At 65.2% G+C, this 20,821-nt stretch overlaps 1 protein-coding gene across 1 annotated transcript; it reads right to left on the minus strand.

Moving 5' to 3' along the window:
- Nucleotides 1-1,730: 1,730 nt before the first annotated feature.
- Nucleotides 1,731-19,822, minus strand: PLEKHA6 (pleckstrin homology domain containing A6; the record flags this gene model as incomplete). Its single annotated transcript, XM_082329966.1, has 21 exons — nucleotides 19,772-19,822; nucleotides 19,485-19,599; nucleotides 19,284-19,388; nucleotides 19,090-19,162; nucleotides 18,469-18,569; nucleotides 15,907-16,043; nucleotides 15,207-15,695; nucleotides 14,303-14,813; nucleotides 8,988-9,056; nucleotides 8,484-8,564; nucleotides 8,066-8,215; nucleotides 7,502-7,597; nucleotides 6,911-7,022; nucleotides 6,614-6,753; nucleotides 4,207-4,333; nucleotides 3,966-4,075; nucleotides 3,496-3,678; nucleotides 3,159-3,323; nucleotides 2,796-2,929; nucleotides 2,507-2,649; nucleotides 1,731-1,846 (listed from the first exon to the last, which is right to left on the minus strand). Exons 2-21 carry the CDS (start codon nucleotides 19,584-19,586, stop codon nucleotides 1,731-1,733), a joined length of 3,144 nt encoding a protein of 1,047 aa, XP_082186092.1. The 5' UTR covers nucleotides 19,587-19,599; nucleotides 19,772-19,822.
- Between the last annotated feature and the right edge of the window lie 999 nt (nucleotides 19,823-20,821).

The raw sequence follows: 20,821 nt of genomic DNA on the forward strand, positions 1-20,821 counted from the left end.
CCAACCGCACAGCCTCCCGTGGGATTCCACTTTTCCAGGTGGAACCAGCTTTTTTCCTCCCTCCAGAAAGCTAAAGAAAAGGGTTAACTGCTACAGGAAAACCAAACAAACGGAAGGGTCTGGAGTGCAATGGCAAGGTCTTGGGGTGAGACACGGTGCCAGATTTTCAGAGGGGCAGAGACAGAGGTAACGGCAGGATGGGGGAGCAACCGGGGCGCTGCGCCCTGCCCCGAGGGCGAGCCCCACTGCTGCCGCACGGCCCCAAGCCCCTTCCCCTTCTCGTCACCGTCCCCATCCACCGCAGAGGGATCCCTGCCGAGCCCGCGGCTTCGCCATCCCACCTCGCACCCCAGCTCCCCGCACCGCTCCTCTGCTCCTGTGCAACGTCCCCATCCCTGCCCAGACCTCCTGCTCCGTGCCAGCAGCACACCAGTGCCCCGGCAGCCCTCGTACCACTCCGATCCTGAGCACATCGCTCCACAGGCACCTCCGTGTCCTCCCCCCAGTCCCATCTCCATCCACCCTGTCCCCAACACAGCTCCTTCTTCCTCCTGCTGAGCCACCAGCGCGAGGAGCGATGGGACAGGCCAGGCTCCGCTGGTTACTACTCCCAGCCAGACGGATGCTAACAGCAGGTTCAGGGCACAGGGAGGAAAGAGGAGCCCAAGGAGCAGAGATGGAGCATCCAGGTCCAGTGTAAGGTGGAGGCACCATCCATGGTGGGGACTGGATGGTCTCCACCCAGAAGAGCCCCTTCACAGACCTCTGGGAGACCAATGCATCAGCACAGGGAGCCCAGGGAGTCCTACGCTCCCCCAGGGCCGCCCCAGCAGGGAGACGGCCGCTGTGCCGGGGGCTGCTGCTGCAGATGCCCCTGCCTGGCCGTCCACACAAGCCTGACGCCCAGGACACCGCCGATCTGTCTCTGCGCCAGCTGGCAGCCTGGGGGCTCCTCGGGGACCACGCTCCAGCAGACAACCTCCCGGCACCCGCACCTCTCCTCCGGGACGGCGCAGAGCAGCTGGTGCTGTCGGCGATGCATCTCCCCACTCGGCTATGCCGGGTGGTCTCGCCGTTGGTGGGAGGGAAAGGGGTCCGGGAGAACCAAAAACGATGGCGAGAGGTTCGGTGTCGTGTCAGGGCGCTAAAATGTGGCCCCGTGGAACTTGATGGTGCCGGCAGCAGCCAGGGCTTGAGCTGGAGGGAGAGGAGAGCGGGGCTGAGCTGCGCGTAGGGTGGCCGGTGGTGGGGCAGCCCCTGTGCCCACCTCACAGCCCCCTCCTGCCCTGCTCGGAGGAAAACCTAGCGCAGATTCAGCTCTAGGCCCCCAGCTGCCTGTGGGAAATCTCCAACCGAGCAGGGGGACGCTGCGTCCCCCCCAGTTTGCAGCCACCAGTTTGCAGATGTGCCAGGGCAGGCGTCCCCCAGAGCCTGGCCCTGAGACCAGCCCCCGTTTTGCTCCGTGTGTGGGCCCCCCCTGCCCACAGCAGCCTGCCAAACCCTCCTGCCCACACTGGGGTCCCTGGCTGACCCAGCCCAGGGGCTTCGCCTTGGAGGACACTTGTGCTTGGTCCATGGGAGGAGACGGGGCTGACGTGGCTCGGGAGACGTTAGGTGGAGCAAGCAGCGATGGACAGACACCGGGCGCAGAAGCAGCTCCCCCCGCCCGGCCCCCCATGATGGAGAGAGGATGGGATGAAGTACGAGAGAAGAGGTGCTTACTTCATGGCTCAGACACGCATAAAATGGCTGTTGTCGGCGACCCGGGATGTTTCAGACGAGAGGGGGTTGGTCGGTGGAGTCGGGGAGGCTGGGGAGGTGGGAGGGCTTGGGGTAGCGCATTGAGCTGGAAACGAGAAATGGGAGAAGGGCGTGAAGAACACAAGCTGCCGGCAGCGGCGAGGGGAAGGCAGCGACCCAGCGAGAGGTTAGCGGAGGGGAGGAAACAGAGAGGAAGGAAGGGGGGAAGCAAGCGCGGTCAGGACAAACAGCCACAGCGGCGCCCGGCCGCGGCGCGCACACGTGAGCTCCCCGCAGGGCTCCTCATGGACAAGGCACGGCTGCCACCACGCTCGCTCGGGCACGGCGTGCCACTGCGTGCTGTGCGGCCAGGCGCTCCCATCCTGCAGCCTCGCCAACGCTTCTGACAAGGTGCCAAAACCTGCGCCCGGCCGAAGAGGCTGCTCCATCCCACGGTGCTCGGCGCTGCCACAGGGGAGGGCAGCCCCAGGCACTGCAGGCAGGGTGCCGGCAGCTGCCGGCATCACCAGGCTAGCTCTCCCACTGCACAGGGATGCCCTGCGCCAGGACCGATGCAGACTGCTCTCCTGCCTGTGTCAGCCCCTTGCTCTTGCTGCCTGTCCAACCCATCAGCTGGTCCTGTGTCCAACCTGCCCGATCTGCCCTGCCCTCACCCCTCCTGCCCGCTTGGCACGTAACACTACCTGCAGTCCGCTCTCCCGCAGGACTGGCGACTCTGACCCTCCGTGCCCGCCCCACGCCTTACCTGAGAGCATGCGGCCCCGGCGGGAGGCCTCGGCAGCCAGCGCGCACGAGATCTCTATCCTCTTCTCCTGCTCCTGCAGCTGGGTCTCAGGGTCCTGGGGGGTGTCCACCTCCCCCTCGCCCAGAGGGATGACGTTCTGCAGGCTGCGCAGAGCACCCGGCGTCAGCACCCGTGCCTGGCCCCAGCGGGATGGACCCCGCGGGGATGGCCAGGGAAGGGGTGCAGGCGGGTGGCAGGGTGCACCCCGCAACAGCCAGCATGGGTGCGGGCATGGGCACAACAGCCTCACCTGGATTTGGCAATGAGGGTCTTGATCCTTTCCACCTTCTTCTGCTTCTCCTTCATCTCTTCGGGGCTGAGCGGCGTGTCTGGCTCCAGCTCGACGTACCGCTCGGGGATGACGACTTTGTCCGGTGTGGAGAGCTGGGCATAGCGGCAAGGGCTGAGCCAAGCACCAGCACTGGGGACCCATCCCCGCGCCAGCACCCACCTGCCCCGCTTGCCCCCAGCTCCCAGCACCAGTCTGGGCACCGCCAGTGGCTCCAGGATCCTGAGCGATGCAGGAGGACGGATCGACCCCCCGGTGCAGGGTGCGGAGGGAGGGACGCCCCATGCCCAGGCTGCCAGCTCCCCCAGGACAGCCCGTCCTCACCTCCTTGTTGATGTCCACATCATAGTGCTGCGGCTCCAGCTCCATCTTGCGCAGCCGAGCGATCTCCTCCTGGGGCGTCTCGTAGACCTTGCCAGGGTCGTCGGAGCGCAGTGCTGCCTCCAGGTCGGAGATGTCCACCTCGTGGATGCTGCGGTGCCGGCGCACCTGTGAGGGACCCCAGCCCCGCTGAGACCCCCGGAATGGCACACTGTCCCCTGCTGCAGCAGCCACCCCCTTCCCCAGCCCCCAGTGTCCCCTCTGCTGCGTCGGGGACCTCAGGCGCTCTGCAAAGCAAAGGCCAGTTTGCCCCAGCCCCGCGGCCAGTGCAGGGACTCACCACCTTGTAGGAGGTGGGTGCCTTTGTGCCGGGGGTGTCGGGCTGCTGGGTGCTGGGGAGCTGCAGGCTGCGTCGCTTCTCCTTCATCGAGCCGCTCTGGTGGCGCTTCATGCGGTCGATCTGCTCCTCCACGCTCATCTTCACCTTCGTCTCGTTGGCGAACACAGCGCTCTTCGGTCTCTCCTGGGGAGAGCCCAGCCCCACGGTCACGCACCCCTGCCTGCAGCAGGGTCCGGCCCCATCACCCAGTGCTGCAGCCCTCTGGGATGGGGCTGCTCAGCCTGCTCCTGGGGTGGGGGGAAGGTGCCGAAAGAGCCCAGGGGGTCCCGAGGAGCTCGATGCTGAGATGTGGAGCCATGCAGGGATGGGCTCCCCTGTGCGCTGCCCCAGCTCTGCAGGCTGAGATGCAGCCCCACTTTGCTAGCCAAGCCCCACCACCCTGGCCCCCAGCCCCTCGACACAAGCCCTACCCCAGAGCTGAGCCCGTTGGCCATGCCGCCGGTTCTCCTCCTTGGCACGCCGGCCGCAGGCACCACCTCCTCCTCCGCCGGAGACTTGGTCCTGGGGGGGACGATGCCCACTGCGGAGCAAAACAAAACACCAGGCTGAACCCCCCCGGGGACGAAGGGCAGGGTCCCAGCAAGATGCCGGGTGTTCCTGGCAAGCGTGGGGATCCCGCTGGAGTGGGACCCGCCGACCCCGGTGCCGTACCCTTGTTGAGAGCCGCTTGCTTCTCCGCCTCCTGCTCCTGCCGGCTCTGCGGGAGCCCCTCGGTGAGGGGCCCGGGGGGGGCCGGTCGCTGCGACTCTTTCTTGCTCTGCTCGAAGCTTGGCTTGGGCTGCGGGGGAAAGCAGGTCCTTGGTGAGCCCCTGTCCTGCCCGGGGGCCATGCTCTGCCTGGGAACAGACCCACTGCTCTCCGCAGCCACAGGGTGACATACGGCCCACAGACACACTCCCAGGAGTGGACGGACACACAGACACCAGCCAGGTGGTACCAATGCACCCCAAACATGTGGGGAGAGGGGCTGGCAGAGCTCTGCAGCTCTCTCCCCTGCTACATCCCAGCCCACTGGGCCTGGGCATCGATCGCTCTCCCCATAGGACAGGGTCCTGCGTGGGAAAAGCTTCCTTCAGGGGTGACGATCCCGCCACGGCTCGGAGGTGGCAGCTGGGAGCTCCAGGACGGGGACACCCTGCCTCTGCTGAGCTCCAACAAGATCTCGTGCCTGCAAGAGGGGACAGGGTCCCATGGGGGCAGAAGTCAGGGCAGACACTGTGCAGCAGCGGAGAACAAGCAGAGGGCCGTTTTTGGGGTCCTTCCCTCCCTGCATCCCCTGGGCACAGCCTGCCCAGGGCCCGGGCACTGGTGCCACGGTGCTGGTACAGTGGAGGGGTACGGCAACAAGCTGAGGAGCCCAATGTGCCCCCCTCAACTGCCCTGTGCTTTTCATAGAGATCGCGCATCCCGACACCCCTTACACCCTGTGGATCAGCACGCAGCCATGACTGCGGTACCCTGCAGCTGCACGGCTGTGGGAGATGCCACTTGTGCTCACAGTGGGGTCTGTAGCCCTTCCCAACTCGGCACGGCCGCTGCCTTGCAGTGCCAGCCCCCGCGTGCACTCATCCTGACCCCCTGGCCGCAAGGATGCTTGTGTCTCCTGGTGCCCAAACCTGGCCCCTTCCCCCGGCGGGAGCACGGCCGAGGCATTACCAGCAGTTCCCAAATCCTGGTTTCCCCTGGGTGGGCAGGAGTTGGGGGGGTCACCCCCATCGGCAGAGCTTGCCAGTACTGCATGGTGGGGAGCGGTGCCGCAGAAGGACAGCGAGAGAGGCGAGGGCAGAGGAAAGCAGAGGGGCTGATACCGGGGGCTGCAGCAGCTTCGGGGGCTGCCCAGGAGGAGCCAGTCCCCGTCCTGAGTGAGCGCAGCGGGTGCTGTGCGTGGGTGCAGGGGACCTGGTGGGGACAGGAGGGCCACGGCGAGGCTGCCGGGGGAACGCTGCCCATTGCTCCCCTTGGAGAGGGCAGGTACGAGCCACACGCTGCTGTCCGCTAACCGAGTGCCACCTCCATGCTGTCCCTGTCCCCGCTGCCAGGGCAGAGGGCGGGCAGCCCTCCCGCCCGTCTCGTCCCAGCCCCTGCCAGCTAACGTCTCGGGGAGGAAGAGGACGGGGCCGCTGCTGCAGGGCTGCTCTGGAGAGGTTTCGGTACCTGTCCCCTTTTCGCCTCGCTGCCTTGCTGCCAGGAAGGGGAGGTGGGGTACGGCCAGAGGCGGCTCTCGCCGGGGAGCGGAGGAACGGTCGGAGGAGACTCCAGGGGTACGTAGGACTTGGGGAGGGGAGGTCGAGGTGGGCCTGGTTCCTGGGGTGGAGAGGAGCGTGAGGCGTGAGAGCAGAGACACTGAGAGCCGGGAAGGAAGAGAGTTAGAAAAAGATTGAGACAACACACAGTGGAAGCGTCGAGCCAAGGAAAGGAGGAGGGAGAGCAGCCGGCCACCGCTCCCGGGGCCCCGTGGTCTCCGTGTCTCTCCATGCGGAGAGGACAGCGCTTCCCGCCTCCTGCGCTGCCCTTGCTGCTGCACGTCCCCCCAGGGCAGCGGGGCCAGGCAGCGCCGGGGGGCTGCCCAGGCGAGGGGCTCCCCACCTTGGGGCTGGCAGCCCCCAGGAGACATTGGCATTGCCTCTGCGCAGCCAGGTGGGGCTGGGGAGTCCCCAAATCCCACCCTAAACTTCACGTGGATGAAGGTCAGACCAGCACTGCTGGACCCCGAGCAAGGGCAGCGAGAGGGGTCTGTGGTGGCAGCAGGAGCTGGTCCTGAAGCCAAAGGCTGGAGCTGAGCAACTCTCAGCCTTCAGGGCTGCTTGATGCAGGAGCCCAAAGGCTGCGAAGCCCAGCCACAGCCCCTGTGAGGACCCCGATGTCACCGGGGGACAGCACAGCCCATGCATGTGGCCAAAACGGTGCCCCAGGCAGAGCCACGAGGAAACCCAGCCACGCTCTGTGCCCGGTGGGTGCCCACCCGTCCCCTGAGAGCGAGGGCTTGGACCAGCCTGCGAGCCAGGCTGGGGACCCGATGGTGGCAAAGGACTCCCTAGGGACGCCCTGGCCCACTCACCTCGCCGGGTCCTGGCTTGGTGGGAGAGCCCTGGGAGCCAGAGACGAGGGAGAAGGGGCTGAGGGGGCTGGTGAGGCTGGCCGAGCTCAGGGGGCTGGCGGGGCTGTTGGAGCTGTACGTCCCCGAGGGGCCAATGGCCACTGCAGAGAAAAGCAGAAATAAGTGCGTGCACCAGGGCCTCCACCTCCCTGCATGGGCGCTGCCGTGTGCATCATGGCAGCCCAGGCACCGGGGATGCCCCAAGCTGTGGCACGCTGGGGTTGGTGCTGTGCGAGGGCACGGATGGACCCTGCTCACCTCTGTGCTTGGCAGTGTCCGTGCCGCGGGATGGGTTGTTCTTCCTCAGCCCCTCCATCACATCCTGGATCCGCCAGATCTCCTTCTGGATCTGCCGGTTGAGCATTTCGTTCTGGAAGGCAGAAAAGGCAGTGGTCAGAGTGGTTCCCACCACTGCCAGCCCCACTGCACCCCAGCCCCGCTGCACCCCAGCCCCGAGCGGAGCCGTGGGACCCACGGGCGCTCAGCTGAGGCAGACACAGCCCAGGGGGGGTTTGAGCCATCAGGCCCACGGCTCGTCTCCTGCCAGCAGCCATCTCTCCGCTCTCCCAGGTGCCCGCCGCAGGCTGGGGGGAGCTGACGGAGCCCCAGCAGCACAGGGAGCGCTGGGCTGCAGCCCCTCGATGGCACCCAGGTGCCCACGGTTCCTCAGCCCCTCTGCCCTTGCCCAAAGCTGGACACTGAGGGCTGAGCACGGAGCACCCACTTGCAAACCGGCTCTTTGGGGGGAGCGGAGGGCTGAAGGAAACAGGGGGTTTCCACCTCCATGGGGATGGCGGGGGGACCCCGGGACTGGCAGAGGGACCCTGGGACTGGTGGGGTCCTGCTCACCTGGATGTCCAGGTTCAGCTGCTCCCAGAGGTCGTCGTGCAGGGCGGACACCTCGCTCTCCAGGCTCTCGTACTCAGCAGTGCTATTCGCCAAGGCCTGTGGGGGAAAGGTGGGTGGGTTAGGGGGTCTTTGGCAGGTTTCTCCCCCAGCTGGCAGCAGCCCTGGCCAGCGCAGCATGGGAACACCCAGGAAAGCACGAGGACGCTGCACCCAACACAACCCACCCTGAGCCACGGAGGGGCTGGCGGTGGGGCTGTGCCCCAGCCAGGCTGTGCCCGTGGGAGCGCCCGGTGCCGAGGGCACAGCAGCGCAGGGCAGCCAGAGATGGAAGCAGGAGCTGAAATGGCTCTGGGCACGTTTGCCAGCTCAGCACCACGAGGGTTAATTTGCTTTGTCCCCAGCGAGGGACTTTGGCTCCTCTGGGACCTCAGCCAGCCAAGGGGATTTCCCTTCTCTTTTTTTTACAGGAAGGGAGAAAAGGGGTCACGGCGGGTGGGGGAGACAGTCCCAGCGGCTGCTCGGGGCTGGTGGGACGGGGACCGCAGCGGAGGGGGAGCCGGTTACCGTGCTGGCCTGCGACAGCTCGACACGGATGTTGATGAGCTGGTTCTGGAGCGATTCCTTCTTGTGCAGCAGCTTCTCCGGGTAGGCAGGCTGGCTCCCGAACATCTCCAGCTCCTGGTGCGTCCCCATCAGGGCACTCTCCAGGCTCTCCTGGAGCGGACAGGAGGAAGATGCAGCCATGAGAGCCCAGCCAGTGCAGGAGCTGCAGTCCCCCTCCTTAACAGGCCATTAACGCACGGGGAGTCCCGGGACCATGGCATGGCCAGGACATCTCCTCCAGCTCAGAAAATCCCTGCTGAGCTGTCCCCAAGACAGCAGGACATGTCGCTTCCTCGCCACGAAGGTGCTGCCTGGGCACGGCCATGACCACGCAGCCAGGTTCGTCCCCGGATGGCCGCCTGAGCTGCCCACCACGTACCTTCTCTGCTCGGAGCTGCTGCACCAGCCTCTCCTGCTCCCGCAGCACCTTGTTCTGCTCACAGAGCTTCCCCAGCAGCTTCTGTCCCCAGGAGGGAAAGAGAAAGGGAGGAGAGGATGAGAGCCCAGCGATGGGGTGTGCGGGGTGTACCCGTGCAAATGCCTCTGTGCTCAGCCGGGAGACGGGATGCAGCCAGGACATGGCCCATGGGGTTGGCTTGATGGGACAACACATGGCCCTGGGGAGGGTTTCCAGCCCGCTGCTCTCATTGCAGGGACCTCATCCCCGGCCAGGGTGACACGGGCCAAACCTGGACTTGGGGCAAGACCAAGCAGCTAAGCTCAGCGGAGGATTTAATCCCCGAGCAGCACACACCGCACTTGGGGCAGCACCAGGTCCCACCCGGCTGTGCAGGAGCACTTGGGGACAGCAGACCTGCTGCGGGGGACGGGGACAACAGCATGGGGCAGAGGAGGGACACACAGGACAGATGTTTGCTCTTACATCGGTGTCTTGCTCGCTTATCTTGTAGGCGTGCAGCGTCTCCCTGTAGGCCTCCGGGAAAGGCGTCACCTGCAAGCAGAGCGTGGGGTGAGCCCGGCTCCGGAGCCCCTGGGGAAGGTGAGGCAGCTCCCAGCCCCTCTCCCAGCCCCGGGAGCGGGGAGTGAGAGGCGAGAGCCGAGTCTCCGGAGGCGGCGGGTGCTCCCCGCAGCCGGCACAGCCGGGCAGACGCAGCCATGGGTCGGGAGGCAGCAGGTGCCGCAGGCAGCGCGGGATGTCGGGGCTGGAGCTCTCACCCTGGCCAAGCCCGGTGGCTTGGATGAACGCACAGCCTCCCTCCCCGTTCCCAGCCCCAGTGCCCATGGCTGGGCGAGCCACGGGAATTAGCCGTCTCCGCAGGACGCCAGGAGCTGAGTTAAAGAGAGGCCTCGTGAATCATTAACTGCCTGGCGTATAACTGCCACCATTTCACAGGCAGGGAAACAAAGGCAGAAAGATTAAGCTGTAATCCCACTTAGCAGAGTGGAAACACCTATAAATCAGCAGGTCCATCAGGGCCTGTTTACCATCCGGCTTCTCTGTGAGTCATTTTCCTTTCCTGGAAATCTAAATTACTAATGGGACCTCAACAATTAAATGCCTCCAAGATCTTGAGATGAAAGGCATAAGATAGGAAGAAGGGGATCATTATTGCTAGAAAGCAAGACGCTACTTTAGAGCCATTTAAAACTATAGGACAATGCAAATAGACCTGAACCTGGGAAATGCCCAGCACTGGAGGCAGAGCCTGGCAGACGGCGATGCTGCTGCCTCCAGGCAGGGAGCCCGGCCAGCGCAAGCATCTCAACACCTCCAGCTTCGTCCTCCAGCACGTCCCCGCTCCCCGCGCACAGCAGATGGGAACAGGCACCTTCCCTTCATTGGAAAACCCCAGCGATCGCCCGGTCGCTGCAGGCTCGCGCAGCCGGGAGATGCCCTGGGCGGATGGCGGGGCCCCACGGCCCCCTGCCCGGGGCTGGCAGCACGATGGGCTGTGGGTTGCAGTGCACCTGGAGACACGTTCCTGGGTGACGGGAGCTGCCTGTGCTTGGAGGTGCAGCCCAACATCAGCAGGGACATCCTGATGCTTTTGCAGCCCTCTCCAGGCAGGGAACAGAACGAGCCAGAGCCTCAGGGGCTGAAAGGCTGTTTTCCCTCTCTGTTAGGGGAATTATTGCTCTGGTTTAAGAGCCTTGGGCTGGATTCCTGTCTTTAAGTCATCCCACGCCTTCTCCTTGCCTCATCAACACACGATGGCAAACAGAGGGTGAGCAAAGCACCCGAGTCCAGCCCAAACGAGGATGAGTTCCAGACCACTGCATCCCTACCTTGTGCTCTCAGCACAAGGATTTACTGGGTTTTAATGGCTCATGGATGGATTAGCAAAGCCTGTGATGGACTAGCAGGTCACCGAGAGCGTGATGTGCCGGAGCTGCATGGATGCTGGAGTCTGCATGAGTGGAAATGGCAGGAGGTGACCTCAGGGATGAAGCGCGGGGCGGCTGGCGTGGCTGCCATGCACGAGCCATGTGCGGCCCGGCGGCCGGAGGCTTACTTGCATGTAGAGCTGAGCCCTAGGGGAGGAGGTCTCCACCATCCTGTTCACCATACTGATCAGGGTTTCGCTCTCGCTCATCTGCGGCAGACAGGGAAGGAAAGTTCAGAGGTCAGCAGAGATGGGCTCGCGTGCTGCGGTGCTCGGGTGCCGTCGGAGCAGCGGCGCGGCTCAGTCCAGGAGCCCTCAGGGCATCGGGCTGCAAGATGCCACCTCCAAGAGATGTCCCAGGGGCTCAAGCCACAAGGCGACAGCTGCCCCAGGCTGCTGCTGCTCCATTTTGTGCAGTCAAGAGCGTCCTGGGCTGGTTGCACGCCCTGAAAACTTTGTTGAGGGGAAGACACAGATAAAACCGAGCCAGCCCCGAGCTGGGCGCCAGCAAACCGCACACACAGACACAAGCTTGCACAGAGACTCCACGGCTGCAACGCACAGTGTGGTCCCAGCGGACAGACAGACGGGCCCCCCTCCTCGTGCTGACAAACGGCTCGGTGCCCTGCCCTTGTGGCGGAGCCGGGGCTGGGATGGCCCCGCTCAAAGCGCAGACGAGCTCCAGGCACAGGGGAAGGTGACGGAAGCCTGGGGCTGGGGACAGCAGCGTCCCCCTCTCCAGTCCAGCAGCCTCAAGCAGCAGAGCCAGCTGGGAACAGGGTGCTCCCGTGGCGATGGCACATCGCGGCCATGCTGCCCAGCAGGGCAAGGGTGCGACGGTGCTCAGCATGCCTGTACCTCCCCAGAGCTGCAGCCGGCCGGCAGCGCTGCCCCGGGCTGTGCCGAGCCCTCCAGGGGAGCGGGACAGACCCCAGCCCCGGGGCCTATTCGCAGCCCTGCAACCCAAAGGGTTTTGCTGCTCTCACTGCTGCCAGGACGTGCAGCCGGCAATGGCCGCAGGGTCCCTCAGTACCGTGCAGTGGAGCCGCTTAAATCAGCGGCACCGGAGCTTCACCGCTGCCTTTGCCTGCAGAAATGCTGCAGGAGCCCGCAGCCCAGAGCGGACGATGCAAGGAAACGTGCCCCTGCGGCCACGACCCTCGAGGTCCAAGGGGCAACGGCAATTTAAGCACAAACCAGGGACGAAACACCGACTGGGGCAGGTCAGCAAGGTGGGGTGCAGCCGAGGGAGCCATCCCCACAACCGGACAAACAAGGAGAGAGAAAATAAAGAAGCAAGCTGTTTGAAAAGAGATACTTGACAGCGTCACTCCGAATTAGTCTCTCCAGAGGTCAGCAGGAGAGGAGGAGGAGATGCAGAGCCTTTTTAGGGAGTGTTTTAAAGAGCCTCGGAGAGCGAGCATTGCTGCCGACGGCTGTGAAATAATCCAGAGAGCTTTTATTGCAGCGAGTGCTCCTGCCTGTCCTTGGCTCTGCTCCAAGGCAGACACAGATCTTGGCGATTACTGCACCGATGGAGATTTGCAGACTAATGAGATTGTCTCTGGAGCAGCTCCCTTAGTGCAAGCCTGGCTTTTGCAGGCGAGCGCCGGGGCTGCAGCACTGGCCGACACCTCCTGTCCCTGGCTTTGACTTCAGCCTGTGCCTGCCGTTTCCACCCCACCAGTCCCAGGGGTCTCTCCCGGCCAGATTGCCCCCACCCCGCTCCTGGGATGAAGTCAGTTCACAGCTTTCCTCCAAACACCCCCTGCCATGCAAAAACCTGGGAGCTGCTGCTTTGGTGTCAGTCCCAGCGGGTGCCTCACCCCAGCCCTGCATCAAGCCTCCCGCCTTCGAGGAGGAACAGGGCCAGCGCGTCACCGCAACCACCTCGCACCCCGCCGGCTCCCCACGGCTCGTCCGGCCGCCCCCGGCACGGGGGGCACCAGCCGCAGGACCCTGCAGCAGCCCGGCTCGCACCAATGCCGGAGGCACTGCTGGGCATGGGGATGTGCCGTCCAGCACGGCCGCGCTGGCACCACGCACCGGTGTCCTGCGCTGCCCCGAGCCAGCGCGGTGCAGAGCGACCTGGTGCGGGTTTCAGAGCTGGCTGCACCCCGGGAGCAGCTCCCCGAGGCCCCGGGCACGTGGGAAGCTGCCCTGGCTCCCCCCAGGACCCCCCACCACCTCCAGCACACCACACAGAAGGCACTGTCAGGGGGATTTTTCTGCCAAGCAATGAGTGACCCTACAGACGGGAAGGATGGAAGAAGCAAACCAAAGACAACTCGTGCTGCTTTAATGCCAAGAAGGGTGAGGATGGATGTTAGGGGAAGAGATGCTGCGCTGGACGGGAAGGGGACGCCGCAGGGGACAGGGCACACGGGGACGTAAGCAGTGTGAGGCTTGCAGCCAGCTCTGCCTACCTGCTGGTCCAAATACTCTAGGTTTCTTTGCAACTGAAGGTCTAAAAGTTCATCCTACCAGGAGCCAGCAGGCATGCGGCAAGAAACGAACACACAAAACATATAAAAGAAGAAGCAAAGCAGTTAGGTGAGGGCTACGGAAATGCCAAGACCTCTCGGCCGGGGAAGTGAGGCACCTCCCTGGCACAGAGCCGGGAGAGCTGCTGGGATGTGCCCTGCGGGAGACCCGCTCTCCTCCCGGCTAACGGTGCCTGGGAAGAGGTACGGCCCTTTCCCTGCGTCTCTGGCTAGCGAGGATGGATGGCAGCGTGGGTGGCTTATGGTAACTCGTGCTTCTCTCTCCTCCAATGACGGGTCCTGCCCTATGGTTTTGGGACCGCGCTCTGTGGGGGGATCTCCCGGTCTCACCCCACCGGCTCCAACCCCTCAGCGCTCCGAGGGGAAACACAACGCAGGAAAAAGCAGCAGCTGTAGCCAGAAGAGAGGAAGCAGGAGGGGGAGAGGTGCAGGGTGTGCGCCAGCCTCAGCCCCGTCCTTGCCGGGGACCGCCCAGGGGGTGACGAGCCCGGCCCAGCATCGCAGGGCGTATGGGGGTCCCAGGGTGTCCCACTGCCCCTGTGACCTGGGGCAGGAACCGGGGGTCTTTCCACAAGGACTTCCTTCGGGCATGGCCGGGAGGGACCAGAGACACCAGTAAAAGGACCTGCGGTCCCGACCTGCCCCAGAGCAGCCCAGCTCTGACCCAAAAAGCTGCCCCTGGAGCGGAGCCGTTCCTCCTCAGCTGTCCGAGCAAGGAGCCCCTGAGCTGGCCCACCTCCCCGAGGGGCTCTGTGCACGCCCGTCCGCCGGGGCTCAGCCCCTCGGCGCCAGCAGCGTACGTACCATCTTGTCATGGACGGTGGGGGATGCCGGGTAGTGGTACGGATACATTCCCACAGGGATGGGCCGTCTGTCGCCCAGATAGTCGTACTGAGAAGAGAGGAGACCCCCCACCCCAAAACCAGAGACACGTGAGAGGTGTGCGAGAGGCCAGAAAGCATGTGCAAGGGCAGACCCCGGCCCTGCAGCAGGGTCAGCCCCGGCTTTGGGGCACGCAGCAGCGCGACAGGGACACCAGCACTCCCTGCTCCGGAGCACAACACTCGTGGTGGCCCTGAGCACCCCTGGGCTCCCATCCCATCCCCTCCTGCCCCATCTCTCCAGGCTCGCAGCAGCGCAGGAGCAGCCAGGAGGGAACAACCGCAACCTGGACAGCTTTGCAGGATGGCAAGGAGGGACCTAAAGCCATCAGCTGCTGCAAGCCTGGCATTTTGAGGCCAGGCTTTACATGCAGAGGGGACAGGCTGTGCTGCAGCATCCCTGCCCTGACGTCCCCAGCGAGGGTCCCCCTCCAACCCCGTGCACCCTGAGCGCTGACGGGCATTTACCTTTGGAGAACTGATGGATCGTCTCATCATGAAGGTGGCGGGGTCGGCGTAAATCTCCTCTCCCCGGGGCGGCAGCCGCTCGAAGCGGGCGCTGGGCGAGCGGACCGGGGAGTATACCCGCGCCCGGCTGTAGGATCCCTGGCTGGGCGAGCGGGGCACGGAGCGGGAGCGGGGCTGCAGTGACATCCGTCGCAGAGAGCCCGAGGCTGCATCCACCTCGTCCAAGTAGGTCGGCTGCCTCCCTGGACCCGGCAGCCAGAGCGGGACATCTTGCCGGCCGAAACCGGGGTGCTCCTTCCAGTCACGGAGCTGGTAGGTGCCACCGTTGCGGAAGGAGTGCCGCTTGTCCTCCAGCGCCCAGGGTGGGCTCACCCGCTCGTAGGCGGGCATGGAGCAGATGCTGTCGGGGCGCACCCCGGGCGGGTAGTACTGGTAGTCCTCAGGGTACTGGGGTGAGTAGGGGGAATAGTAGTCGGGCACTCGGCGAGACACAGGGTAAAACCTGGTGGGGCTGGAGGGGAAGAGAGCTGTGAGAGCCAGGCTGGCGGCCAGGCGGTGCCCGGCCCCTCGCTCCGCAGCCGGGGGTCCCGGTGGGTGAGGACAGCCTTAGAGCAGGCAGCTCTGACACCAGCACCCAGAGAGCTGGCTGGCTGGCATCCCTCCTCCCCGGGACCCCGTGGTGGCCTCCCCTCCAAAATCCACCCTGCTCAGCTTTTCAGGGTGTCCCACGCACAGCTCGGAGCTGGCATGTGGGGACAGCCCAGAAAGGAGATTTTCTGACCCCAGGAGGGGATAAAGCAGCTGAGAAGGGGAAAAACATTCCCAGAGCATCACCTGAGGGACAGCCCTGGAGAAAAGGAGCAGGACCCTCCTCTGCCCCCGGCCAGCCCCCCGCCGCCCTCACCTCCGCAGCTCCTCGGGGGGCACGGCCCCCCGGCGCGAGTTCACCCACTGCTGCAGCTGCGTCATCGAGCTCTTGCGCTGGGCGATCTTCTCGGGGTTGGTGCGGGGGGCAAAGCCCCGGCGGTGGGCCACGCTCTCCCCGTCGGGCGGGGGGTATGCGGTGCTGCCGGGGCGGCTGGGTGACGAGTACGGCCAGCCGTTGGGCTGGGGCGGCCGCTCCACGCTCGCCGGCACCCGGGGTGCCTCGGGGTATGGACTGCCGGGCTCTGAGGGCATCTCCTGCCCAGTGATGCCGTTGGCTTTGGCCAAGGGCTCCTTCTTGCTCTCCGTCCTCTCTGACTTCCTCTCGATCTTCTCCGAGCCACGGCCGTCACCTTCTCCCCGGGTCTTGGTGTCGGGGTCGGCTTTGGGGTGCTCGCGGTGGGCGGCATTGCGGTGGTGGTGGTGGTGTTTGCTGGGGGGGATGTTTTCAGAGTCTGGCTTCTCGTGCCTGGAGGGTGCCGAGACAGGAGAGAGGGTTACCTTCCCTTTGCAACGCCCCTGGCACGGCCGGTGACGTCCCGTCCCTCCCTCAGCCTTGGGGGGCCAATGCTCCCCCAGCTCCATTCTCCAGAGGGACCCTCACGCTCCCAGGAGGTCCCTGGTCACGATGCACAGCCCCTCCACCCCATCTCCAAGAAACCAGGGGAGAGGGGTGGCACGGGGAGATAGCGGGCACTGACCTCTGAGTCGGGGGGATCTGCACCCGGGCGGCTTCGCCCATGGCTTGGATCCAGGACTCCTGCTCCTCCGTGTTCTCGGCGCTGAAGAAGTAGGTCCGGATGCCAGCATGCTCGGCCTGGGGAGACAGGGACTGCTCGTTACTCGCTGGCATCTCCTCCACCCAGCACACCGTCACCTGCAGGGAGGCAGAGAAGCGGGGAGAGAGACAGACAGGAGGGTGAGAGCTCCATTTCCACCCTGGCACGAGGTCCTGCCGCAGCAGGAGAAGCCAGGCACGGTCCTTCCCTCCCCTGCCTGAGCCTCACGGCCACATGCACCCTCGGCGGCACCGAGCGGGAGGAAGGCTCTGCGGGCAGAGCCAGCGCCAGCCCTCATCCCCTCGCAGGGGATCCCCCGGGGCCACGAGTCCCCTGCGGTCACCCCCAGCGACGCTCGGGACCAGCCCTCCCCAGGGCCCCGCGCCGGAGGAGCAGCACCCCGGCGCAAAGGCTGCTGCACCCAGCGCTGAGCGGGTCCCCGCGGGGCGCAGGGGGCAGGCAAAGGACACGTCCCAGCGAGAGCGGCAGTGCCAGATGGAGCATTATCCTTCATGCAGGGTTAGGGGGAAGGTGGCTTCTGGGCCCAGACAACATTTTAGGGGAAAAAGGTTCGCTTCTGGTCCAGGATGTTGGTGCCCACTCTCCACCCCACGCTGGAAGGCAGGTCTGGCTATTCAGGGCCTTTTCGAAGCTTCCACCTTCCCCCTCTCTGGAAAGGGACGGGAGGCAGCGAGGAGGAAGGAAAGGGAGAAAGCAGGAGGTTTCTCCCCCTGAACGATGGGAAATGGGGTTCTGATTAAAACCCTCCCTCGGGTTTCCATCTTCCCCTTCCCCAGAGCACGCAGCCGCCGTGCCCAGCTGCGGGGTCACCTCCTGCAACCCCCATGCACTCCTGCCTCTAACAGCTCTGCAGCCAGAGCAAAAGTTCAAACCAAACCGATTCCTCCCCTGGATTAGTGCGAGCGGGGTGAGCGGAGCATGCTGGCAAGCCTGCGGGTCCCTCACCCTTCTGCATGCATCAGAAACACAAGAAGGTACTACCTAGGTGGTGGCTGGGTGCTGGCGTGGTGGACGGGCATGAAGAGAGACCGCCTGTCCGGGGATCCTCACCCACGGAGAGAGGAGGAAACACAGACAAGGGTCAAGCTGCAGCGTGGCAGGAGCGCGGGTGCTGCACCACAGACCTCTCCCAGCCGTCAGGACCCTCTCTACCCTTCTCCGAACAAAGCCATCCCCCAAAACTCTCGTGTGCAGACGGAGAGGCAGGGACGCGCCTGCAGAGCTCAGTTCGCGGGCAGCGGCTTTGCAAGGCTCTTTCCCCACCAGTGTCACAAGCCAAGAGACGCTTCAACACCCCCAGGCCACTTCTCTGCTCTCACCTGCAGAAGCTGCAGGCAGAGACACCTCGCCGGCTGCCAGCACCAGCACAGGCACATGGGAGAGCCCATGCTGCCACTTGCCAGTGCTCACCCTTAAACCGTGCTCAGCCGCAGCTTAAATGCAGGTTTAAAAGGAGGCAGCTACAAAAATCCATCCCTTAGATTGGAAAAACTCTGCGGCAGTGCCCTGCGGGGACCCCAGGCGCCGGCTCCTGCCGTGCTCACGGGCAGGAAGGTGCACGCTGGGTTTCTGCACAAGTGTACACGAGTGCAAGCCAGCCCGTGCATCGGTCCGTCACCAAGCGAGTGCTAACGCAACCCTCCCAGGGACCATGGGCAGCACGAGCAGCTGTGCCAGTTGAAGGTGCACAGTGATGCCGACAAGTGCTGCGCGGTGCCGGGGAAGCTCAGCCCCTGCTCTGAGCGAGGGACAGCCAAGGTCTGCTGCCGGGGACGGGCGCGGGAAAGCCCCGGCTGCAGCAGCCGCCCTCCGCCTCTCGCTGCTCTGCTTTCCAACACCCGCTGCTCTGCTTTCCAACACCCACGGCAGCGCAGGCTGACGAGCAGCAACTCATTACAGGCTACCCCCTTGCAATTACATTTCCATTTGCACACCAGTCAAAACAGGCTAAAAAACAAAGAGGAGTTGGGGACACCTCTCTAGGTCTGGCTCCGGGAGCGCTGCCGAGAAGCGCCGCAGCAGCCGGCAGGGACAGGCTGGCCGGGAGCAGCGATGCAGAGGGGAAAGCGGGACACGGAGAGGGCTGAGAGCATCGCCGGCGAGGGCAGCGCTGCTGCTCCCCTGCACCCAGCACCTCCCCGGGCTGGGGAGCAGCGGTGCACCCCAAGGGGCAGAGCCCAGGAGCAGCTCAGGCCTGGGGTGGGTGATGACCTTGGAGAGGCTGCTTTGCCCCGTGCGTGCCTCAGTTTCCCAGGCAGAAGGCACATCCGCGCAGGGTATCCCCGGAGGTTACTGCAGTCACCCCTCTCCCCAGCTGGCTCCATGCCCCGTCACCAAAAAAGCAAGAAGAGGGAGCAGCAGGGACCCTGCGAGCATCACCGCCACCCCAGCGCTGTCCCGGTGCTCCGTCCCCTCCAAGCCCCGGCACAACCACGCACTGACCTTGAACGTGTGCTTCCTGCTGATGTTGTCAGAGGGCTGCACGGCCGCCACGCGGAAGCTGAGGAGGGGGATGCTGCCCAGGATGCTCTCCTCCTTCTCGTCTGGTGGGCAAACGCAGGGGTTACACGCACGGAGGGGCTGGGAGCCCCGGCTGCCCGCCAGCAAAGACCCACGAGCTGCTGTGGGGACACGGGCCCATCGCTCCTTCCCGTGGCAGCCCACCTGTGGGAAACCGCTGCCTGCCTGTTGCTCCCCGGCAGCTCTGTGCAGCTCGGCTGGGCTCGCACAACAGCCTGCTCAATTATTCATGCCCGCCCTGGGCTGCGCTGCCAGGGCTGAGCCCAGCGAGCTGCCAGGGAAGGCGCCCGCATTAACCCCTCGGGTCCCCGATGTGGCAAATGCCCGCACAAAGGGGTGCTGTGCACGGCCACCGCTCCCCGGCGGGCTGTCACTGCACGGCCACCGCTCCCCGGCGGGCTGTCACCCCCAGACCCCACCAAAACCTGCTCTGAGCCTGGTAACGGCCCGGGTTCACATGGAGGCACCTGGCTGGTGGCCGCCAGGTCCTGCCAGGGGGGACAAGCTGCCGGGGGCACCTGAGGCAGGTACTCGCTGCCGTACCTTTGTAGTAGAAAAGGCAGCGATCCACCAGCACGAACCAGCGCTTGTTCCACTGCTTCACCCCCGAGCTGGCCTGCGAGAGAGGGGCAGTGAGAGCAGCACCCACCCGGGGAGGGGGTGCTGCCGCAGGCGGCCGGGAAGGGGAGGGATGGCACAGCCCCAGGGGGGCACCGGCACGGCGGGGGCTCGGGTACCTGCTTGTAGAGCCAGCCGCTTTTCGTCACGGCGGCGTTGGGGTTCCTCTTCATGGAATTGGAGCGCTTCCCGAAGGCGATGCCCTTGCGGGAGGAGCGTGAAGCCTGCAGAGGGGGAGAGGAGCCGCTCAGTCCCCGGGGGGGCCCCCGGCACCCCGTCTCTGCTGCCGCCTGCCGTGCCGCACGGCTCTGGGCACCCACCCGGCCTCCGGCGCGCTCCGGGGGCACCTCCGACACCATGGTGTGGTTGGAGGGCTCGCTGGTGATGGTCGCCGGTCGCTTGCCGCCCGCTTTGCTTGACATGTCCAAGGTCAGTCTGCGGCACAGGAGGAGAGCTGAGTCAGCAGAGCTGTGTTTCTCCACCCCGCAGGAGCTGGTCCCCAGCATCCCTGCCCCGGGCACCGGCCCCCCATGCCCCAGCCCACCTTCGTCCCCCACCACAACCCACTCCCAGGCCCTGAAACCGGGGGAGTCAGAAGCCAACCTACTTTTGCAAGTCAAGTCTTGAGTTGTCCTCGGGGACCTGTCCCGTCACTGGGTGCAGGAACGTGTTCCGCCTTTCATTGTGGCTGTGGGAGACAACGGCGGGGCGGTGGTTAGCATCTCCCATCCCCGTAACCCTTTGCCTTTGGCACCACATTTGCTGCTCCAGCCCCAGCGTTTCGCTGTCCCACCCCTGCCGCGGTGCCGGGGCTGGCTCCCTGCGCCCGGCCCCGAGCATCGCCCTCCCCTACGCCCCCGCTGACCCCACGCTTCAGATCTGCTCAGCACATTTCATCGGCGTTTCCCAGAAAGTGCTTGCCTCACTGGGAGCTGAAACGAGGTCTCTGGTGGCCGAGCCCTCGTTCCTCCTGCGGGACACATCCCCGACATTACCAGAAACCCCACTCCCGCCCTCAGAAGTCACTGCAGAAGCAGCGGCAGCGATGGCCCATCCTGGGCTGTGCCAGCAGCGACGTCCCCAACGTCACATCCTCCCCTTCGGCTCGCTGCTTTTAGAGCCATTTGCCAAAACACCTTGAGTCAGGCTAAGAGAAGGGTCACCTGGCCACGCAGGGCTGTGCACCACACAGACCCCGACCACCAGCCCAGGACGCACCAGCAGAAGCTGTTGCAGCTGGATCAGGCCCAGCTCGGCCCCAGCCCTGGTGCTGCTTCGGCGATGCTGGGGTGCAGCCAAAGGCGGCCGCTGCCGGCGGTGCAGGACTCCCTGGCAGCGCCGGGAGGAAGGAGGCAGGGCTCCTGCCGGGCTCGGCTGGCAGCGTCTGCCGTGTCCCTGCCCTGTCCCGCAGAGCCGGTATTGCCAGGCACCCCGGCACCTCGCTGCTCCGGCTGGGGAATCTGCTCACATGCTGCTTCCCGGGGGCCCTCGCTGCCGGAGCTGTGTCAGGAGGAAAGGACAAGGAGCACCCGCAGGTTCAGGGCTCCATCCCGGGAAGTTTGCCTTGGACCCCTTCCCTGTGACAGCCCTCCTTCCCAAAGCTGCCAGGCACCAGGACACGGGTGCCCCCAGCCACCCGCGAAGCCAACGCGCCAAC

The sequence above is a fragment of the Platalea leucorodia genome (assembly GCF_965183815.1).
Source record: "Platalea leucorodia genome assembly, chromosome: 19".
In the NCBI taxonomy this organism is placed as follows: domain Eukaryota; kingdom Metazoa; phylum Chordata; class Aves; order Pelecaniformes; family Threskiornithidae; genus Platalea; species Platalea leucorodia.